General features: G+C 46.5%; 1 protein-coding gene across 6 annotated transcripts in view; it reads left to right on the top strand.

Annotated features, from left to right (window-relative positions):
* Nucleotides 1-23,391, top strand: part of PPP1R12B (protein phosphatase 1 regulatory subunit 12B) — a 110,624-nt gene that overhangs the window by 12,060 nt on the left and 75,173 nt on the right. For all 6 annotated transcript variants that reach the window (XM_032203280.1, XM_032203274.1, XM_032203278.1 and 3 more), the window contains exons 2-5: nt 15,418-15,548; nt 17,345-17,463; nt 20,107-20,266; nt 22,636-22,780. In XM_032203280.1, coding sequence (XP_032059171.1) covers nt 15,418-15,548; nt 17,345-17,463; nt 20,107-20,266; nt 22,636-22,780 — 555 coding nt within the window. The remainder of the gene's footprint in view (nt 1-15,417; nt 15,549-17,344; nt 17,464-20,106; nt 20,267-22,635; nt 22,781-23,391) is intronic.

Below are 23,391 nucleotides of genomic sequence, written 5' to 3'. Positions count from 1 at the left end.
GCCCGATCAGATTTATCAGAAATATTTTCAGAATATACTTAACCAGGCCATTTCTGAGCACTTGCAAAAAGTGCACGTCTGCATCTCCCCTGGAAGCCTGCTGCAGTGCTGGGCAAGCTGAGCAGCTGGGGAACGTTTCTCAGCATTTGACTGAATTCCACTTTTCTGTAAGTGAAACTGGGACTATGGAGAAGGAGCCATTGCTTTCCCTTTCACAACAATCCTCCCGGTACCAGCAGACTGTGCTCTTCAACGTTTTATCTTTTACCTAGATACAGCTGGTTTTATTTAATCTTTCCATCTTTCCAACTAGCCGATGTCTTACAAGCTCGCAGTGAGCCTTGGTCTCCTTTTGAGTTTCTGAGGAGTGTCCAAATGTGTTGCTCTCAAACTGAGTGTCATATTTAAGTGGAGGTCTCTCCAGCCCTACAATAATTTTCTTCAGGGCCTCGCAGCTCTCGTTGACTTTAATGTATTCCAGAATAAGCCTTGCTTTCTTCTGCAGCAGCACCCCACTGAGTCATGCAGCCAAGCCGTAATTATCCAGTGGGGGTGGAGGTGAGGGGATGAGAAAGCAAAATGAAAGTAATGGTGTAGATCACCGATTCCGTGACAATTGGAGTAGTAAATGTTCCTTTTGATGGGGTAAGCTGAGACCTTAAGCAAGCTCTGTGCTCCCTGAAGTGCCTGAGCTGCCGTGGTGTGTGGCGTTGGCCGGAGGAGTGCCATGCCGTGCCCTTGGGGTGCTGCGTGCCCTGCTGCCCTCAGCCCAGCCTGTCCCGAATGGAGCCAGTGATGGGCAGGGGTCCCCTCTGATTCCACTTTCTTTTTTTTGGCCTCGTTTTGCCTTAGGGTGCTGTGTGGCTCCCACCTAAACGTAGGAACTTCCCAGCTTCGCTTTGTCACAAGACCATTTCTCGGGATGGCTCTGAATCTGAATTCGGAGCTCTCTGCCTTCTCCAATCTGGTTTCATCTCACACCACTAAAACGGGATTTCTGCCCCCCCAGTTTGTTGAAAAAATAGCACAGAGCTGGGCCTTAACGAGCTGCAGCAGCGCGGGTGGGAGCGTGTGCCCAGGCTCACGGCTTTGCTGCCTCCTGTGCTGTCCTGCTGCTCACAGCCGCATGCTGAGCGGGTGCAGAGTGAGCGTCCTGCTCTCTGCACACCTCGTCCAGCTTGTCCTCTTCTCAGCTTCTGAATTCTGCAGCCAGTCTTTCTCCCAAAGCCCTGTTTTTGTCTCCAGTGCCCTGCAAGCATGACAAGCCATGTTTGTGGTGCCACGTAAATCTATAAGGAATGCTTTTGAAGAATGGGGAAAGTCGTTTGTTTTGCTTCTGGTTTTTCCTTTAATATATATTATTTCTATTTCAGGTCCTATTCGTGCCTATTGCATCCTTTTCAGGTGGGGAGGACTAGAGCCTTTCACAACACCAGAAGCACGCTGTGCCATCTATTTATATAGAGACCTGATGATATTTTCTGTTTTGTTCCATTCCAAATAACTTCTAGAATTTGCTTTGATTTCTGAGCTCGGAGCTGATGTTTTCCTACAGCTATTTGTTATAATCCAAAGAGCTTGCTCCTGAATGGCAGTAATAAGCTCGGAGCCTTTCATTTTGCTGCGTGACACTAGGTGTATTTTTTGCCTGTGATTCACCCTACAGTTATCCGCATTGAATTTCATCTGCCATTTTCTCAGCAGTTGCTCGGTATTGTAAGATTCTTCTGCCGGTTCATCCTTTTTCTTTATTCTCTTGAATAGTTTCATCATCCAACTTTGTCCCCTCGGTCATCGTCTCATCTCCCGGATCCTTTGTTCAGTGCGTTGAGCAGCACAGACCTCAGGAAAGATCACTGGGAAGAAAATCTACTGCATATTCTTCGGGGCTCTCCCCACTGTGAAAATATTTCCAAGGACTAGAGCCTTTCACAGCCCTTAGAGGAAAGAATTTCTTCCTTAAATCCAATATAGATCTATCCTTTTTTTTAGTTTTAAATCATTTCCCCTTGTTCTATCACTCCACTCCCTGAAAGAGTCCTTCCCCAGCTCTCCTGCAGCCCCCGTTAGGCACTGAGGGGGGGATGCTTTGTGATATCTTTGGGTCTCCTGCGTGATGCTCACTGCTGCTTTCCTCTTCAGCTGGCAGGGTGTGAGCCACTCGGAAGCGAGACTGCTTTATGGCTTTGTCAACAAACCCTGCCCTCGCCTCCATTTCTCCCATTGCCCAGGAGCGGCAGTTGGGGGACTGCGTGCTGCCAGCTCAGTGCACGCAGATGACACAGGGCAATAAAGGTGGAAATTGCCGTCTTCTAGCTGGACTTCTGCCTGCTTTTGGTTTACTCGAGGAATGAGTAACTGCCGCAGTTCACCTGGTGGCCCAGTTACTCTGCCTGCTGCTTCTGCAAATAGTCCTGGAGGTGGGGAGCTGGCCCCGACCGCTCCTCCCGTGGCCGTGTGGGTTTGGTGCTCGGTCCTTCCCTGGCTGTGGCCTTTTTTGGCATCTGTGTGACACCTAAAGCCCTGGCGGAGCGCTCAGGAGTTGCTACGGAGCTGGCAGTATCTAAACCACGCAGGGCATGCGTGTGGCACTCAGCAAGTAACACACCCCATTGCTGTGTCTTACAGCAAACTTAAAGGCTTGTTTCAGGTCTCTTTCTTCGATCACAGAGACCACGGCTCTCGATTAGACTCAGAACGTCTTTAATGTCGCTGGGGAAAGCTGACACTGTAGCTCTGTCCGTTTTTCAAACCAGTAAGGTATCTGGTGTCGTGCTTTGACAAGAGTTTAGTGTGTGGCAACATCCTCGGCACAGCTTCAGGGTCAGGTACTGTGGGCAAGGCTCTCGCAGAGAGATTTACTTTAATTTGTTTTATACAGGATTAAAAAGAAAAAAGAAAGAAGCCCTTTCTTATTTGGGAAGCCCTAATGGCATTAATTGATTTTATTTTTTTTTCCTGTGAATAAAGGCAAGTTCAAAGAAACTCTTCCTGAAAGTGCAGTTGACATTTGAAAACTAATCTTCATGAGATTCTCCAACCTGTGTTGAGCACACACCTTTATTCAGCATGAGGAGTTCTCGAGAAGTTTGTCACAGCGCAGCCGTGCAGACTGCCATAAAGCCATGAGTTCCTCTCGTCTTTCACCTACCAATTGAAAAACTTCAGCCAGGTTAAAAACTTCTGCCCTAGTTCAGATCTTAACTGCTGTATTTAGGTAGTATTTTGCTGTTTTAAGAAAATGTATAGCTTAATTTGCTGTTACAGCAGAAGTTATTTAAAGGTTTCCTTACTGTTTGAAAGACAATATGGCCTTAAAGCTGCACCACGTTAAATAATGCTCCAAATCCAAATAACTGCTCTGGAAATGGTTCTGGTCCTGCCAGGACAAAACATGGACTCACTTTCTTTTTAGAAAGTTTTCTTTACCCAGTGCTGTCTTTGCTCCCCCACTTGCTGCACTTCAGAAAAAATAAAATAGTGAGAAAATTGTGAGTTCTGTGACTGGCACAGGGCTGCTTCCCGCTGGGAACTGGGACACTGCACGGCCCTTCAGCCCCGGTGGGTACTGGTCCACCAGTATCCAGACATTACCTCTGTCCAGACGTTGCAGGGTTGGGAATGAATCGGTGGATTAACTGAGCGTGTATCTTCCTTTTTATAAACCAACTTTTTTTTTTTTTTTTCTGGCCACAAAGGTGAGATTCAGATGTCAAGGCAAAAACTGCTGTGACTGCCAGATAATGATGTGCACAAAGACGAAGAGCATAGTGTTCTGCCTCTGAATAACGCATCAATCAACACAAGGAAGCTCCTCTCGCTTGTCATTTGCAGTCCTGTTTCGATGTCCCTGCATGCAGCCGCTGTTCTCATATTGGCCCACGCTTAGCACAAAGTGGGCACTTGGCAGCGTTTGCGGGAGCTCAGGGAACTTCCCCTGGGAGAGCTTTGGGGTGTGTGTGGTGGGTTTCTGTGAAAGCAGAACTAGCTCTGGGGTGACCTTTTGGCTTTTTCTGTAGGGAAAAAAAAAGGATTTTGGTCATATACAGCAGATGGCTTGACATAAGCACGATATCCAAGTAAATGGTTACACAGCAGCGTGAGGCTTCAGTCTGGACCTGCCCCCTGAGCTCTGCAGTCAGGTAGCCAACCTCACCTTTAGGCTGCTAAAAAACATTGACAGCTGCTTTTTGTGCCTGTGGGCAGGAGAAGGCCCAGAGAGGCCCTTCCCACCCGGGCCTGGCTCACTGGCCATCGCACCCAGCCTTTGCCAGGTCGCTCTCGCTGCCATAGCACGGCCCAGCCCCTCTCCATCCCCACAGGTGTGGTGTGAGTCCGAGAGGGCTGAGGGCTGATCTGTCCCCTGCACTGACAGAGCTGGGCTTCCTTTGGCATCGGCCCCTCCGTGCTGCTCCGCGACCCCCGGCGGGGCACGTGTCAGCCCCGCGCTGCTGGAGGCCACGCCAGGCCAGCTGAAGCTGATCTCGGGTGGCCTCTTGGAAATTCAGAGCATGCGTTTATGTAACGTAGAGACGGTTTCTGCCATCGGCTATTTCGCTGGCTTTGTGGAAACACCGGCAGGAGCGGTGTCACCACCGACGGGGCACCTGTGGAGCCAAGGGACAAGGGGCTGGTCAGCAGGACGTCTCCCTGAGTGAACCTACAGCAGCTCCGTTCCTACTTTCCACCCAGGAGTGAAATGTTTGCGAGCTTTTTAATTACGAAATGTAGTTCTTTCAATCAGGAACTTAAAACTTCCTTAATTTCGGGGCAGGATTTTCTATAGAACGTCTTGAGCCGGTGCCAGGGCGCGCTGGCGGAGCGGGAGAGAAATGACATGCTTAGTGGTCAGAGTGACTGAGCTGGTGAGACTTGAAATGCTAATGCCATTGGAAAACTGGCAGTCCCTGCTTTTTAGTGCCAGAAAGGCTTTATTTTTAGCGTTGGCACTTCATCAAGTACTGGACTCGCTGCTGATTGAAATAATGGGTATTAAAATCATGTTGGAATTAATGGGGATGAAGATGATGAAAAGGGAGCGAGTAAAATGATAATCTAGACTGGATTTTAAAGTCAGTCCCGCGTGGCCTGTCACTGATTGAGGTATGTCCTCAGGTCTGAACATGGAAGTGGCAAACCAGTCCCTCAGTTACAGAGGAGAAGCCTGATGGTGGAAGTGGAGAGGCACAGCGCTGGGTCCTGTTGGGACGAGAGATGAGTTCAGTGTAGGCTCTGGGTGCACGGGGGCACAAATACTGAGGCTGGAGGAGCTGGCGGAAGGGCTTGATCCCAGCAGCTCCTTGCATAGTGAAATCCGTGTGTCTGTGGTCGTTGCTGACCTCGCTACTGCTGCCAGAATGCGATTTGATTGGAAATGGTAAACGAGGGGCAAGAAGACGGGCAGGCCTGGGTGCCTGCGCCCATCCTCCTAGCAGCACGTAACAGCAGAGCGATTCCGCTTTCTTCCCAGTTTGGTGCCATCTGTGCTTGACTGGATCAAGCGGGGAGTGCGTGCGTGTCCAGCCGACCTCTTTCTTTTTTACAGCAACGGCTCCGGCTTCCCAAAGAAGGCAGAGCTGGAAGCTTTGGCATGCCGAGGGCTACCTCGGAGCGAGCAGATAAAGCTCCAGCCAATGGCGAAGTGAAGCGTGGTGCTTCAGCATTCACTGGCAGCATCGTTGCTGCATAGCGAAAACAGAAGTCCCCTGATAATTCGAAGGAATTTTACAGATGTTCAGCTAAGCCATCGATAGCCTAGCGCAGCAGATATTTACATCTACCTCCTCTTAAATAAGTCTGTGTCCCCAGCGCCTGTGTGAAGGCACGGAGAGCTGCAAAACGTGGTTTCTGTTCAACGCAGTTCTCCACCTGATAGTTCGTGCTGCTATTTCGTCTTGAAAACGCTACCTTCATGACATAATTATGCCTCTGCACGTATCCCTCTTTTCCCTTGTGCTCTCCTGGAGCTGTGTTGTGCTAATCACTCTAAGAGATTTGTTGTTAGCTTCTTTTGATGTCTGGCATGGATACTGCTGAGTACTTCTAGTAATTGTTGGGTTTTATTATTTTTTTCCAATGGAAAAATCTGACATAACCCATGTCTCTTCTTGCTTGCACGAGAAGTACGACTACGCTGCTGTTAAAAAAAAATAAGCAACATAGATAATTAATCAGACTAGAAAATGGATAGTACTTTTTTTTACCTCATTTTCCTCCCTTTTCCCCTGCTCTTTTTAATACTGAAGCTACCTCTTTCTGCTGGTTCTAATACAATTGCTTTGGAATTAGACTTGCATGAGGAAATTAAAATACAAAGATTTAAAAACTTAAGTTCCTGGTACAGAAGTGCCAGTGCAGGATGTTCTAGCTATAAGGACCCAGTGAAGCCAGAGCTGAGAAGAGAGAAGGGGAGGTACAGGAACTCCGTGGTTTTGCAGGACCAACAGTAAGAGCTGCTTTGTTTTTTCTCAGAATCGCTGCAAATGCAGCCCCTGCTGCTGGAGACGCGGGATCGCTTGGAAGTGGAATTTTTGGTAGGGCCGGCTCTGACAAATGCCCGCTTAAGTGTAGAGCTGTGATCATGAGACACAATGGCAAGGTCATACCTCTCAGTGCTGACAATTGCTAGTGGTGACAGTTGCAAGGCTATTTTGGGAGTGCTTTTCTCTTTGTTTTCTGTGAACTCCTCTTTCTGTGTTCCCAGATTTAACCCTGATGCTGTTCAGCTGTCATCGGGCTTGCCTTCGTTTGTGGAGTGCTGGCTGCTTTGCGCTGTATGTTGACATCACATAGTTACTCTAAATTTGCACTCAGTGGAAGATTGACTCCCTTCATCTCCAGACTAACCATATTGCATATATTTTAGACTTATGACGGGAGAATATAACATGAGTAAGTCTTGCCATTTCATCCCTGTGACTGTGACCTATGTGTTGTGGCAGCAGAACTTCAGTGGCCTGCTAATTCTTCCAGTCCAGTTTATTAACAGGTAATGTCCGGTGGTGTAAAGGTTTTCCTCTGGTTTGCAGGAACTCCTTAACCATTTATAAAACTCCTCAAAGTCCTTTAGTTGTATTAATCTTACAGCCATAAGGTTGTGGAAAAGAAAACCATCTTAAGTCTGAGGTTAAGGAGTGAGATAGCAAATGTTGGCTCTTGGAGTTTTCTCTTGTGACTGCTGGTAAGTCCTTAAGGGGAGGGGGAATTCGTCTCCTCCTGTGGTGAAGGGGCTTATGCTGTGGAAAAAGGACATCCCACCTAGCTGAGACAGGCAGCACCCTCTGGGTGTATCAGTTTCGTTAAGTCTAATTTACACTTTGAAAATACAGATAAATCAATCTTGTGCAAGGCAAGGTGTGGAAACATATGGCTGGGGCAGGTGGGACCCCAGCAATCTGGGTTTAAACCGACTTAAGCTGTTGTGGGGTGGTCTCAGATTGAATTTGAGACTGCATTTGCATGCACTCAGAACATTCTGCTTCTGGCTTAGCACTTCTTACTGCCTGCATTCACTGCACTAACACTCCAGCTCTTCAATTAGCTCAAAATAAAACACAAACATTTTAATCCGTTTGAATATGATCTGGTTCTGTCTGATCTTGTCAAAAACAGTCCCACTGGTAATGTTAGGAAGGAGTTTGTATGAACAAAAACCACTTGTCGCCCCATATCTAATGCAGAATCTTTTGTAGCTCATGGGTGGTGCAGCCTCTGCCATCCAAATGAGTCTGGGTCGGGTTTCCAGCATGAGAACATCATTCAGGGGCAGAAAGCTAGAGGTTTGGGCAAGTGAAGCGTCTGAGCAACGGAGGTGAGTCAGTTCTGGGTCAGAATGGCTGCAGACACGATACAAATCTGCGTATCATCGTCCTTCCCCACTGCTGTAAAATGCCCCTGGATTCACAAAGAATAAATGTGTGTGTGCACATATGTACGTGCACACACACAGATACCCTACACATCTGTACCTACAGCCGAAAACCAGTCAGAGTTCTCTGTGGAGCCTGCCTTGAGCAGGAGGTTGGTGGACTAGAAGTTTCCTGAGGTCCCTTCTGGCTGCAGTGGTTCAATGATATGTAAGTTGCTGTTGTTTACCTGACTGATGCAATCATGTGTGGAGAGCAGGGTGCTTTTTCATCAATTGCAGATAGTCCCTGCTCTGAGGATCTCATAATCTAAAGTATTATTTGTTTTGCTGTATGCAAGAATGGAGCGACTCTCTTCGGCAATTTCAGTTGCAGAGAGGGTCCTGAAGATCAGTGTGAGAATGTCAGACCACGGACACGGGGTTGTATGCAAGAATCTCAGGGGTGTTTGGTAACACTTTGACTAAAGAGTTTCAGGAATTGGTGTCAGTAACAGAGCAGAGGGAGCCAACCAGCGTTAGGGGACTGATGGATGTGTAGCTTTGGGGATGGTAGCAACTCTTGCTTTCCTCGATTGGAGGACGGTTAAAGGATGAATAAGGTGAGTTCATAGAGCAATCTGATTCAGCAGCAGCATTTTGAATAGGTAAAGAGGTGCCATGTTCCTGTGAGGCTGAGGAAAATATCAGGGTGCTTGAGGAGAGGTGGCACGTGGCCTCTGCTGGCCTGACATCTGTAAGGCTCGGTGAAAAGGCTTGCGTGTGTCTGATGTGCCAGTTTGCATGTTGTATTTCCATGTGACAAGTGGAGTTACCAAATGCCATTTCTATGCAGGAACCATGAGGGGTGTTACACGAGAATGTGGCACGCAGGATTACTGGATTTTCGCTCTTCCAAACAGCAGAAGTCACCAAGATAGGATTCTGTCACAAGACTGATGTATTCATAGCAGAAGCATGTAACACAGAAGCCAAGGCACTAGCCCTGTCTTCTTTTCCCTTTCTATATCTTACCTCTGCCTCAAGAAAATGCAGAGGTTCTCTCCTAAATCCTAACCAACCAAGAAGGGAGCACCAGGGAATTAAACAAGCCAAAATTAAAACCACAAGTAGTTATTACAGGTTTCCCGGCTGACTTTGATTCCAAGCTCTTGTATGCACACTGCTGGTATTTTATTACGTGATCGTATGACACTGGGCGATGCGACGTACTGTTTGTAAACTAAATATTTATTCAGTGGGGCTGCGTTTAGAAGTGCAACACGCTCACAGCCAAGTTCACCCTTGTTAGATGCACTCGTGTACACGGTGCCACCAAACCCCGCAGGTAAGCGGCAGCCGAAGCGCCCGTGCTGCTGAGGAGCTGCTGGCACTGAAGTGCTGGCAGGAACTGTTCTGCCTGAAAACCTTCGCGCTGAGTTCTCCTAATGTATTTATGTTAAACTGCCATGGTGCTGGCGAAGTTGTGGAGAAAGCAGTTGGCTTAATGTGGGTGCCTGTGACGGTGCTGCTGACATGCAATTACTGCCACTGCTTCCGTGTTCTTCAGGGTTTGTAGCCAACCCTGTTTTTCCATGCAAAGCAAACGTGTATTCCTTTGGTTTTTTCCTTTCTACTAAGCCGATCCCAAGCAATTTCTTAGAAATTTGTCAGGTGGTTTGGTTGCTCCCCTCCCTGCCATCCTGCGTGCATTTATTATATAGTGGGAACGTAACACAAGTCGTAGGCTGGAGGTTGACTAAATCATAGAACCACCGAATATCCCCAGCTGGAAGGGACCCACCGGGATCATCAGGTCCACCTCCTGGCTCCACACAGGACCAAAAATCAACCCTAAATCCGAGAGCGGCACCCAAACCTTTCTTGAGCCACGGCAGCTCAGTGCTGTGGCCACGTCCCTGGGGAGCCTGTCCCAGCGCCCGAGCACCTCTGGGTGCAGAACCTCTCCCTCACCCCCAGCCGGACCCTCCCCTGTCCCAGCTCCATGCCATCCCCTCGGGTCCTGTCGCTGTCCCCAGAGAGCAGAGCTCAGCGCCTGCCCCCCCGCTCCCTGTGAGGGAGCCGCAGGCCGCCATGAGGCCTCCCCTCGGCCTGCTCTGCTCTGGGCCCAACAAACCCAGGCACCTCAGCCGCTCCTCACACGTCTTCCCCTCAGGCCCTTCACCATCTCGTAGCCTCCCTTTGAATGTTCCCTAATAGTTTTATGTCCTTTTTTGTACCGTGGTGCCCCAAACTTCACCCAGCACTCGGGGTGAGGCCTCAGCAGCACAGGGTGGGGTGTACCGGAGCTGCTGCATCCCCTACAAGCGAGCAGCGCCGCACGTTTCCACCCAGCGACTTGTTGGAGCTCGACTGCTGGTGCCGTGAACGCTTCAGCCTGATCCCATCTGGCTCCTGCTGCTCCCTGGTGTTGCTCTCTCTCTCTCTCTCTCTCTTTCCCTCCTGTGGGGGATGCCCAGGAGATATGCAAACCGAAAGCCTCGGCAGGCAGTTGGAGCTGTTGCGCTGCTGATACTCATCAGAAGTTAGACGGAGCTTGTGTGTTCTGTGCGCTCCGAGGAAGGAGCGAAGGCTAACAATGCCATTATAATAATGAGGTTTCATTCGAGATAACGATCAGATTGTGTCTGGTTGCTGAACAAGCCTTGCCAGGCAGGCAGAGTTTTGCAGAGCTGCTCTGTAACGTTTCCTGGTGGCCCCTTTTCGTTGCTGTAATGTAAACTCCGTGCTTTAAAGAAGAATGTGTTGGCAGCGGCTACTGGCGAAAAAATCCGGCGAGTGTCCCTGGCTGCTAAGGGCTACACCTGTTATCAAAGAGGGGGAAGCTAATATGCCGTATCTGCAAATTTTAGAAACTGAGCACTTCCTCCCTATGGAAAAACTGCTAAATGCTGGGCCCCTGCCAGGAGCAGAAGGAACACCATGAGCTGGGGATGGAGGCTTGCCCGCCGATGCCCGGGATTTAAACTGTACGAGCCAACTTTCTTTGAGCGGTTTGTCGGTAATTCTGGGCACTGAGTGCAGTTTGCATCAAAGGCTGCTGAAGCTGTAATACAGCAGTGCTGTTCCAGAGGTACGTGGGTCTCACCCGCTGCCAAGAAAAATACCAGAACGGCAAGAGATCAGCTTGCTGAAGATCTCGGCTTATCTCATCTCCGTGAAGGTTGTGCTCTGTCTGTTACAAGTAGAGGATAGAAGGTAAAGAAGAAATTAAAAAGTTAAAGAGAGAAAAAAAAATCTATGCTCTGCAGTTTAGCCTCTTGTAGTGTACTAGCAGCAGTTCTACACATGAAACAAAGCCACTAAACTTGGAAGAAATAAGCCCAATTATCTGCTTCTCTTTCTGCAAAGCAAATTCCAACAGCAAAATAGGGCAAGAGTGCTTCATCAAATTATTAACGTGGGGAAGGCAGCACTACTTTTGACTTTTTTCTCCCTTTCAGGGCTGGGGGGCAGATGCCTGCTTTGTGATACTGCAGTCCGATGCAGTTACTCTTACAGTGCTCCCAAGGAACGCTGTACCAAATAAAAGAGGAGAACTTTGCATAGCGATAGATCCTCTCGGGTTACTGAAGTTACCCACTCCTAAATTTAAGGTTGCAGGATTAATAGTACTTAAGGGAGGACACATCTGCCACTTCACTTCCTCTTTGTCCTCTTCTCCTTCCTCCAGTAACCTCAGAAAACCTATTTTGCTTAACCAAAAGGTGAACTTTACCCTCTGAAACTCAGTGAAACTTTTTCTTTTCTTATAGGGTGTTTTACAGTGCTTAATTTTAGCAGGTAAGCTCAATAAAACATAAAACAGATACTTACGGAGGAGGATAGGATAGGGTGTCAGCAGTCAGGACTTTCCAAATTTTAGGTGGCCAAATATGTGCCCTGAGAACTTCTAAGCAGGGAGAGCTCCTGTTGTTTATAGCTCAGTAAAGTGATCTTGTGTATGGAGCAATTAACACCACAAATGTATGTGCAAGTGTGAATTCTGTGTAAACACGTAAGTGTTACTCAGCTGATGCTTAAAAACCCATGTAGAAATACATTGCCACCCCTGCAAGCTGCCCTTCGGCCTGTCTGAGCTTTGATAGGGTTTTTGAAGTTCTTGAAGTTTAGGGGATCTTTAGAAATTCCTCATTTTACTCGTTATCCCACTTGTTAACCTCATAATTATTGCTGTAAGCCTTATTAAAACTGTTGTAAGAAACGCTGCAAATAATGCTGTGCCTGATAGTTTCTTTCAGGAGATGGTGATGGGATTTGGAGAACTGCTGAGGGGCTGCTCAGTACCCCCGCGGGATGCCAGCTTCTGACATTTCTTTTCTAGAAATGCAGCGGAGAAAAGGAATCTCGGCCAATACAGTTTTTTGCAATATTACACAATTCGTACATACTGATGCTTGTGGCAGGACAGAATCGTACCTGCTAACGTTGGCTCAGCCCCGGGCCGTTTATACAACCGTTCACGTTACTCAGCTCCACTCAGGCCTGTCCGTATGTGGCGCTAACTAATGCTAAAATAAATATTTGCCGAGCGGTATCACGCCGCTTGATCACACAGCGCCAACAGCAGTGTTTCACGATAGGTGCAGAAGGGTGGAGTGAGGTTATTTTGCTCAGATATTCCGGAATTCATTTTTGCTCCATTAAGGGCTCGATCCACCTTTGCCACGAAGAGAATTTCTAGCACCAATGCAAACAGCAAGCACGAAATCTGTGGTGGTTCCCTCGGGAAATCGAGGCCCTGCCTGCTGTCGTCAGCACCCATGTAGCTTTTTTTGACCCAATGTCACTTTGTCATCGTTTTATCTCTTCAGGGGCCGGGCGAATCAAATTACTGCAGATTTCTTTGTAGGAACAGGTGGGGTTTTATCCCATTATCCCTTCTGTTCCCAGCACGCATTCCTTAGGAAACATGCAGGATGGAGACCAGCAGAATAATGAGGCTAATAACAAGCATTAAAAAAAAAAAAAAGTGTGTGGGGGGGGCTCTTTTATGGATCTAAACTATTTTTTTTTTGAGTCTAGCATATCCAGTGGCTCGAGGAAGTTCTGGTCTCTTCTCCTGGCCTGCTCCCAGCGTGTGCAGAGGTAGTGGGTGGCAGCTGTTGGGGTGGTTGAAATGATAAACAGTGTAAATACAGCACTCCAGCTATCAAATGCACATAAAGCTCACGGTATGAAGAGGTTCTCGAAGCTGAACTTAGCTCGGCACTTAAGCTGCAGGTAGTGCTGCTGTGCTGCCTTTCTTCTGGAGTGAGTATGCACAGGCACGCAGCGCCCGCCTCGCTGCTTTATCAGAGCCTCGCTGATAAAATTCTTCTGCGAGGCTGTGATTCCGCAGCTGGCCAGACGTGACGGTCCTCAAAAGGAGCCTCTGTGTGGGCAAACGCGTCTTGGCTATTGTCAGAGCAACGCGCTGGTACGTGACGGTAGTTTTATTTAAAAATGGGTACGGAACGGTTGTGTTCCCACGTTAAAATGTAATGGACTCGTCAATAGGGTTAAGTATGATTTGTTTGAGATGTGTTGGGGAAACGTGTGCTGTATTACCTTCAATGTGGGTGGCAGTGACGTGCATCTTAGCTCTGAATTTTTGCAGGCTCGGACACAGATTCTTTTAAAAACTGCTTCTTGAACTGAGAAGGGAACGTTATGAGTTTACGAGTAAGAAAAATTCCTCACCCAGAGGGTGCCGAAGCACTGGAGCTGGGGCCCAGACCAACTGTGGAGTCTCCATCCTTGCAGCCACCTGAAAATGGCTGGGGCAGGCCCTGAGCAGCCTGGTTTGACGTCGGGTTCAGCCCTGCTTTGTGCAGGTGATCTGAATAAGAGGGCCGAGGAGCAAACCTTGCTCCCCAGGCCAGTGGTCAAAGCTGCTTTGCATCTGCACTGCTGGGACCTGACGGCTGTGCTGGGCCCTGGGACTGCCCCAAGCTCAGAGCCCTTTGGTCCCCAGGGCGTTGTGGTTTGTTGGAAGGGCTGTGTGGCAAAACACGAGGTCAAACAGGGCCGGGAAACCCACTGGCACCTGAGCACAGATGCAGATGTGCCTGGTGCCGTTTGCCAAGTGCCCGGACTGCAACCGCCTTTCCTGCAGCTGCCTTTGGGGAAAGAAGTTGAAAAGCCAGCCTTGTGGATGGCTGCTTGTGAACCAGAGAAACGGAGGGATGCTGGTGTCTGTAGCATAGGAGCCTCGTTTGAGCTTTTCCTTGAAATACAGATAACGAGTGGGATGTCCTAGCTTCGGGCCTTGGTATATGCAGTGGAGCCCAGGTGAGCATGGCAGGTAACACAGGATTGTCTCTTTGGGGGCTTTGCTTCAACACAATTCCTCTCCTGTCATAGCAAGTAATGAAGAATAGTGAGCGGTGCTCGGTTTAGAAGAACAGTGCTGGATCTGCCCACACCAGGCGGTGTGAAGGACCGAGTGCTGGGGATTTTGGAGGCTGCTCGGCCAGGATCACCCTTCTCGCAGCGAGGAGCGAGGTCTCTGCAGCTGAACACGGTCACGGACGGTCCTTTTGCCTCCCAGTCATGCCTGGTGCTTCTCAGCTGAGGCACACGCACGGGGACATACGTATTAAATTGCCAGCTCATCCTTAAATAGCAGCCTCCAGTGAGCTGCGAACGCGCCACAGAACGTGCTGCAGCCAGGAATTTCAGGAAGGAGGAATTCCACCTAACAGAACTGCTGAGACTTGAAAATCTTGCTAGGTTTTCTCCTGGCAACTTCAAAGCTCGCAGGTCTCTGTAAGTGCAGGCTCTGGAGGTAATGGAGCAGCTAATAAAGGGTTGGCGGTCTCGTCCACAGCTCGCTGGGTCTGTAGGGCTAGCAGAGAAAGTTGTGCTTTGCTATAGTCAGGAAAAGAAACGGCTGCTGCTGAATAAGGAAGTTAGGCCAAGTGTGCCATGTCGCGTCCCATCCGATTTGTATGCAGTCACTTCTATCAAAATTCTGCTTTTGCTGTAATTCTGTCTGTACAGGGCACCACCCAATCTACAGGGGGGCTGCTTTGCTCAGTCATCTTCAGGTTATGTTTGCCCTGCTCATCCCTACTGCTAGTGATATTTCAATGATTTTCCTGATTTTTTTTGCTGATATTTGGGGGAACAGCATCACCTCCGAAAACACACAGCTTGCCTTGCTTAAAGGAATCCGATGCCATACCTAAAGCCAGTACAGATTTATCATTTTACAGTGTCTTTGCCCCGCTCCAGGGAGCCAAGCGTGGGGGAGAGGAGGGAAACAAATCAATCGGTGAGAAGGTTAAAGCTCAGGCAAATTCAGAGGTGGTCCGCCTGGGGACTCTGACTTTCAATTATTTTTTGAAATTTCTGAAATTAATTTGGTTTAGTTCCCAGCTTCGTGCTACTTTAAGTTTCGAAATATGCTAGTGCACAGTGTGGGAAGTTCAGCCCAGGCATTGCCCCCTGACAATAAACTGCAAAGGGAAGTTGTTCAACTTGATTTAACACCAATTTAACACCATCACTTTTCTTCCTTCTCTCCAATTCTTCCCTCCCCTTGCTCCCCTCCCTCCTTTCTCCCTCAGGCCTGTATAGATGAGAACCTGGACATGGTGAAGTTCCTGGTAGAAAATGGAGCCAATGTCAACCAGCAAGACAACGAGGGCTGGACCCCTCTTCACGCAGTGGCATCGTGTGGCTATCTGAACATAGCAGAGTGAGTGAGTTTCAGGCTGTTCTGGGTATTCATAACACTTTCCACGTCTTCCTCCTTGGAGCAGCTACACAGACAACTGGTGCTCTGAAACTCATACAACATCTTGGAAGCAACAGTGCAAGTGGAGAAGATGCATTCCTTCTTTTAGCAGATCCTTAGTTTGTTCTGATGAAGGTGGAGCCTGGTTGTCTTTTGCTGATCCTATTAAAACGATTTATGGTTCATTTAGGTACTTCAGCAAAAGGGAAATGTGATGGCTGAGAGGCAGGCACACCAATCCATGGAGAACTGTAAGGAAGCAGAGCTCTGCTGCTGCTTTTTATGTAAATAAGCCTGTGAGCAGTATTCTGGTTGTGTGGGGACTTTAGAGAGAGAAGTGCAATGTCCTGGGCTCCAGAGTCACTGATAGGCCAACAATATAATTATTTTTCTTCATATAGAGTTTTTGTTTCTGTTACTTAGCGTACTGTCTTACAAAAGGCAGAGAAGCAAATAAAAGTGACTTAATTAACCCACTTGAAATTAGAGCATTTTTCTATTTTTGAGTACAACACAAGATACTGGGTGCAGTATGGACATAAATGGGTGACGGGGTTAGATCAGATAGTCTAGTGAGCACAAACACTAATAAAATACATAGGAAAAAAAGAGACAGTAAATATTACTGAGAGTTTTCTCCAGTAGATGTTTAAAGCAAGGCAGGAACCTGCTGAAAGGGACTCCCAATAAAGATTTGACTTTTGGCACACTTACTGATTCCAGGGCTTGAAATAACATTCTGTAACTGATCTGAACACTCATTATGCTCACAAAGCACTAAATAGTCTGTTTGTCCCAGAGAAGGTACTGATACCAGACTCCTTGTTGTACACCAAGTTGCCCTGAGAGTTTGAGAATTGCCCAAATGTAAGACCCGGAGTGCTGGAATAATTGGAACCAAAGAACCAGCAAACATAAGGAGTAATTTCCTGATTCAGATCACTCTTTCTGTGATAAGAAGGCTGCATCACAGGCTAGAAGAATAAGGGGAAAATAGTATTTCACAAGATGATCCTCCACAGTGTATTCTAACCAAAAAAAAAATATCTGTGGCTCAGTTACTTCTGTGCATTGTCCTGCTACTGATTCTGTACCAGTTTGTTGGTTTGTTTCCTGCCCCTCTTCCAATACTAGTTGCTTTATTCAAACACATTATGATTCTTTCCCAGTCATACCATACTTACATGTATATATTTAGTCCACCACAGCTACCAGAAAGTTACTGCAGTAGGAATACTGGTAAGTATTTATCAAAGATGGTGGTTGGTTTTAAAATTTATTTTCAAAAATACCTTTACCTTTTCTTACCTCACCCTCCTAGATTGGTGTTTAAAACACTTTTTTCTTCCGAGAATTTTGTTGGTTACAAGATGTACAAGCTGAAGAAGGCATTAATCGTTCCTGAATGAACTTTTGGTATATTTTTAAATAACACAAATTAAAAAATAGATGATAGCTCAGATTATCTTTTGTTCTCATCTTTTTTTAAAAAGCATAATCTTATTAGATGAGTGCAAGAACTGAGGTAATTTCAATAACCACAGAGAAAGAAAAACTATTTGCATGAGCCACTGACCAGGGCCCTTGCATTTAACAGTGAACTTTTCTGGAGTTGAAATTCGATAAGAATATGGAATGCTCATTTGAACTTGAATGAGAAGGCCAAATACCTTGTTCTGCCACTTGCTTTACTGTCTAAGTTGCTCTGAAGCCTGCACATGAGTTCTAATACATTGGTATGGGTCTCGTTTATGTAGGTATTTAATTAGTCATGGAGCTAATGTGGCTGCTGTGAACAGTGAAGGTGAAGTCCCATCTGATATCGCAGAGGAAGCAGCCATGAAGGACCTGCTTCTGGAACAAGTAAAGAAACAAGGTAAATCAGTGGTGGGGTTGAATATGTGAGTTAGAAACCCAAAGAAAGAGGTTTTGTAAAGAAATCCTGAAGGCTTTCTGCATGGCTATAGATGGAGAGACCCGAAATCTGGACTGAGTGGCAGCAGAGAAACTTTGCTTCAGTAGCAGAATGTTAGAATGGAAGCAGAAGGTTTGTGTTGTGCAGTCTCTGTCCCTGTTAGCAGAATTGTTAGCAGCAAGACATCACAATACCGAAAGTTGATTTGTTTGATACGAATGGAATCTGCATCACTGGAGGTATTCAAAGCTTGGATGTGTACAGCTCTGGGCAACTCGATCTGGCTTTGAAGGTCTGCCTCCTCTGAGCAGGGATTTAGGCTGGAGACCCACCAGGATTCCTTTATATGTAGATGATTGCATGACTCCAGGGGTTGGGGTTGGGTTTGCATGCTAGATGGAATCCAGTCTTCTCTAATCAATGTGTTCTGCTTGGCACCTAGTGGATTTTTGCGGAGTTGGAATGGTTTTTGTTTTCTTTAAGCTATATTCAGGTATAATTAAGAAGACACCACTCCTTTGCTACCTCTGTTGATCATGTTGCCGTTCCACTGTGGAATCGGTAATTGTCTGTATGTGAGCTGGTTGTTATTCATGCGACTGTTCCTGTTGGAAAATTCACACAGAATCATGCTTTTTTCTGGTAAAGAGAAACTTTCACTTTCTAGTCTTGTGGTATTTATGACAAAGTTATCCTGATTATGTTTCCTATTCCCATCCACTTTGACTTAAATAGCTCTTCTCTCATGCTTACTCTGTGCAGGTGCTTGAAAAGAATTGTCTTGTCAGCCTTTGTGTTACAGGGCTGGTCAAACTGTGCCCATCTCCTCTCTGCAGCCAGGCTTCCTTGGGTGACCAGGAAGACAGAGATCCTTTCTTTACATCATTGTAACCTGCCTCTTTAAAGTGGGTGATGAGAACTGCAATAAAGTAGTTGAAACTTTACAGGGCATTAAGGCAGTAATTCTGCCTCTGCTGCAGATATTTTGCCTGACACTTCTTAGGATTCTGTTTGGCTTTTTCATTGCTTCACCACATTAACGGCATCCTGCTAAGATGCCCTGAAACAACCATCTGTCTCCACTGAGAAGTTTCCCATTGACACAGTTTAAAAGGATCATAATTGCTGGAATAAATGCGTTACAAGCTTCAGACAAGCGTCCATCCAGCTCTTTCTTCAGCAGTAGCTGAAAGCAGATGCCTAGGGCAAAGTACAAGAACAGGACAAGCTTGTATGGTTCCCCTCCCAAGCATTTTCCCAGCCTCCAATCACCGTGCCTCAAGGAATTCCTGAGCCAGATGGGCTTTCTGTACATTTGCAAATCCCCCGTGGATCTCTATTTTGTGGACTTGTGCAGCCTTTCCTGGGAACTCCAAGCATGTATAGCATTATATTTAATAACTACAGATGTGCTGCTACCCTTCTACAAATTTCTAATTCTTGTTTTAGTCTTTGCAACATCCTGCAGTACTTCCCAATTCAGAATCTGAGTTGATAAATAGTATTATTATTATATATTTTTTTAAGTCTAGTGCCCTACAGCTTCCTTGGTAATCATGTTGTTGTTATATTGAAAGAATTAATCCATAGGGACAGTTGCTTTTCAACACCATTCTTGATTGTTTTTGAAATTTGGCATCTACTTCATATTATTTTCCCAAGTCCAAGAGCCCTAGCCTGGTTAATCTTGTATGGGGCTGTACCGTGCTTGTGGCTGATCCATCATCCTTATAGTACTGCATTAACGTGAAAAAATCCACTCACTAAAACAAGCCCGAGATAGTTTTGCCTCTTGTAGGTTTGATTGAAGCTGCCCCTCAGCCAGAAGCACCTGGTCTCTCCACAGAGTAGCAGTGGTTTCTGCAGGTGGAAAATTTGTGCCTCTTGTTATCAGCAAGGCTGTGTCTTTATTCCAGGTGTACGTATCAGTGGACTTGTCTGACTTCATCTAAAGCAGATCTCTTAAGCCATTGGAGTAGACTTTTTTTTTCCTCCTTCCATCCCCAGAATGATTTAGAACTGTTTTACCAGAATCTGGTGGTTTGCAGCTCAGAGGAATTGATTATATGTTTCTTTCAGAGCACACAGCATGAGTGGCCTTAGTGCAGTCCAGAGATATCTGTACATGCAGCTTGCTGACTTACTGAGCTCTGAATGAGCATGCAGTTGGGCTTGTGCTGGTCTTGCAGAAGATGTCTTAGGATCATTTCTTCACATTTACACTGCAGAAGCACCATTGCACCATTGTTTAATTCAGTTTGCTGTGCTGTTTGTGATGAGTTGGTTATTTCAGTCTGGAACACTGCATATTTCAAATATAACCCTTCCACCATGCCTGGTTCATGGCTGAGCTGGTAGTTGATAAGGCTGGTTTGCAACCAGTGTCTCAGCTTTCAGATTTTGTTGCTTGTTTTTGTCAGACAGCTTTGAAGTTTCTGACAGTGATGCAGGAGTTCTCCCAACTCCTAGAAAAAGCTTTTGCTGATTTTTGTGGAAGATGGAAAAGAGGTTGCTAACACTGTATAGCAAATAAAACATACGGTAAGTTCACTAAGTGCATGAGAGCTTTCACTTGATAATCTCTTCTGTACTTTGCTGTCTTAGGTGTAGACCTAGACCTGGCAAGAAAAGAAGAGGAGCAGCAAATGCTACAGGATGCCCGACAGTGGCTGAACAGTGGGAGAATCGAAGACATAAAGCAGCCCCGGACAGGTGCCACAGCTCTTCACGTGGCTGCAGCTAAGGGCTATTCTGAAGTGATGAGGTAGGAACTCCATCCATGGCTGGTACACTGAGTTGAGTCTGGTTTCCGTAAGGAACACGTCCAGCTTTATGGTTGAGAGAAATGTGTTTCGTACCTAGATCTTTATGCTTTCTCAAAAGGCTTTGTAGAATTATGTGCCCAGCTGTGGTGGTTCACCTGGAAATGTGTAGAGGTTGGAAGGTTCCCTTCTATACCTCTAGGCCTTTAGGGAGGTTAAAGCTTTTCTGAGACTGAGACATAAATTAGAAGGTCAGCTTTCACTATGAGAGTAATAGTTGTAGGGCTAGGAAATTAACCCTGTCAGGGGTTGAAAGTCTAACTTCAGCCTACAAGGTGACAATACATGCTGCATGGCCATCACAAACACCCCAACAGTTTGTGTCCAGCTCATCAGTCTAGTAGGAAAATGCAGTGTCCTCCCCTACCTTCCTGTCCCCTGCCACTTAATGCTACTGCTCTTGCAGCCATCAGCAGTGACAGAATCCCACCACTTAACAGTTCTGTTTCTGCTGCTGCAGCACTAACGAGCTTATTATGAACATAAACGTGCCCAGTGTGGCACTTCCTGGCAATGAAGCATCAATATTTTTACAGGTGAGATCAAATCAGGGATTCCAACAAGAAAGGTTTTTTCACCGTTATTAATGTTTGGGTGGAGCTACCCATAAAGATCTATCTGCAAGGTTACTCCATTTCCCAGGTTAAAATCCTTTCTGGAAACATTCATCCAGCCTGATTCCTTATTTCATAGCTTTAAGTGCCATGACTTGATGTGTAAGAGCTGCTTCTTATCAAGCTCTAGTAACTTTGTTATTCTTCATGTTTCCTCTTTGTATTCATTCATTAGAGCTTATAATTGAGTTATGAGCTGTCTGTGCCTCTGCTGTGCCCAAGACCAGTAATTCATCACAGATCATGTGGAATAGCAATCTAATATCTCCCGAACAATATGGGATGTCGATCCTGGGGGTTTCCAGGGGAGGGCTGTGTAGCCAGTGGTCATCAACAGAAGCTGCATTTGCTGTTTGCAAGGTGTCTAGTTCTGATCAGCTACTCCTTTGCATTAAATGTTGTAATGATAAACAGATCTCACAGAGAGCTGACGTTATTTCACTCTCACATATTTTATGGCCACTCTGTGAGTTCAAATATAAAGCTTCAGTGACTTAAACCAAAGGCGTTGAAAGCTAGAAGCTCACTAACTCTCAAACGAGACAGAATTTGTCTGTGACCTTCAGTCTCTTAACAACTACGTTCCTCCCTTTTGCCAGCTGGAGAATCAACATAAAGTCAGAACCTGATTTCAGATTTCTTTCTCCGTGAAAGAGAATCTTCTTCACAGAGAAAGGTGCAGGAGTTTCAAGACTGTTCATGTCATTCTGGGGTCATGCTAGACTTCCCCTGAGCTGGAGGAAGGTGGCTGTGAATGGTGGAAACCCACCATGGAAACTTGCAGTAGCAGTTTTACTGAACTTGCAGAATTCCCCTGGGATGTTCTTTAATATTTAAGCAGCTGGATAATGGTTTTGCTACATGAGTGGCTCGGTACTTTCACCTGATCACTTGTGTACTACTGTGCATATGCCTCTAAAGTTTCAGACTACAGTTGTCTCTCTTTTGTTTTGTTTTTAAATATTCAAGCCCCAGATGCTCTGCAACCCTAGCACTTTGCTCTGATGGAGGAGGGAGGCAGGTGGAAGGTGCACAGCAGTGACAGGGATGCAGGGCTGCTCCCTGGCTGGTTTTAAGCTTTGGCTGTGCAAGGTGTAGGCTGCAAAAGTGCTGGAGTTGTAGATAATTTAACTGACGAATTTCGCAGCTGGCGATCAGTCGGTAATGTCCCTGCTTCTTACCTGGCAGCCCTGCCAGCGTTGGCTTTTTACAGACCATTCCTACAGCGTGTCCTTGTTCACCAGTAGAAGCAGCACTGAACTTGAGTTACCAAACGTCCTGTCCATGCCAGGTGCTGTGCCAGTCCCTTGTCACAGGGCTTACACTCCAGAGAGATGTTGCTGGTTTGTTTGGTGCCTGCGTGAGTCTGGTGGCTCTTGTCTGTTGCAGCAGTCCGGACTGGGTCACCAATGCCAGATCAGAAATTAAAATGTTCTCCAATTTAGGACGTGCTGAAAGGCAATCTTATCAATTAGACTCATTGCAGCAGGTGTTTGCAGTGCCAAAGTCACTTCTTTCATTGCACTGCACACTTCTGTTACGTGCACATTGACTGGGATATTGCTGAGATGAATAACAACAAAAAGCTGCTGGCATATTTTAAACCACGTTCCCTACTCTGTGACTTATGGCGTGACCTCTCTGTGGGCAGAAATCCTTCCTGGGTGGGCAGGACTCAACACTGCTTCTTTTCTCAGGCTCTTGATCCAGGCTGGCTTTAATTTGAACGTCCAAGACAACGACGGCTGGACCCCGCTCCACGCTGCTGCGCACTGGGGAGTGAAGGAAGCTTGCTCCATCCTGGCAGAGGCGTTGTGCGACATGGACATCAGGAACAAGCTGGTTAGTGAGCACAGGTGTTGGGACGGCATGCAGTGTGTTTTATACCAAGATGCCAATCACCTTTTTGCCATAATTGCTTATCAACTTGATCCAACAACGTGACAAAGTTGTATGGTGAGCAATTGTCCTGCACGTGTACTAAAGCACCAGAAGATAAAGACTCTTGACTGAAGGAAGGAAGAAATGATTTCAAGCTCTACCAGGAAAGATTAGTGATGAAACTTTAGGACCAAGAACATGTGAGAGGATAGGAGCTAATCTGTGTTTTCCTATTTTAGTGTAATCCTGACAAATTAAACAACAACAAAAGTCTTGGAGTGCACAATAATACACTAATATGAAGGTACAAAGCATTGAAAACTCATGAACCCTTGAGGAACTGCCAGTTTAAAATCCTTCCTGTTCTACAGTCTTGGTCATAAAAAGAGAAATCGAAAAATTCACTTGTGAGAAATGAGTAAAGAAAAAGAGGATATTTGTGAGAAGGAAAAAAAAAACAACACTTCTAATTGCTAGAAGTTTCCTTGAAGAGCCCATGGGTTTTCAAGAGCTGCACTGTGCTTTTCCAGGGTTGTTCTTTGTTTTCCCTTCCCTGCTGTGATGTCCAGGCA

The sequence above is a fragment of the Aythya fuligula genome, chromosome 25, assembly GCF_009819795.1.
Source record: "Aythya fuligula isolate bAytFul2 chromosome 25, bAytFul2.pri, whole genome shotgun sequence".
Lineage (NCBI taxonomy): Eukaryota > Metazoa > Chordata > Aves > Anseriformes > Anatidae > Aythya > Aythya fuligula.
Note: the sequence above shows the minus strand (reverse complement) of the source record. Positions and strands in the feature narration are given on the sequence as shown.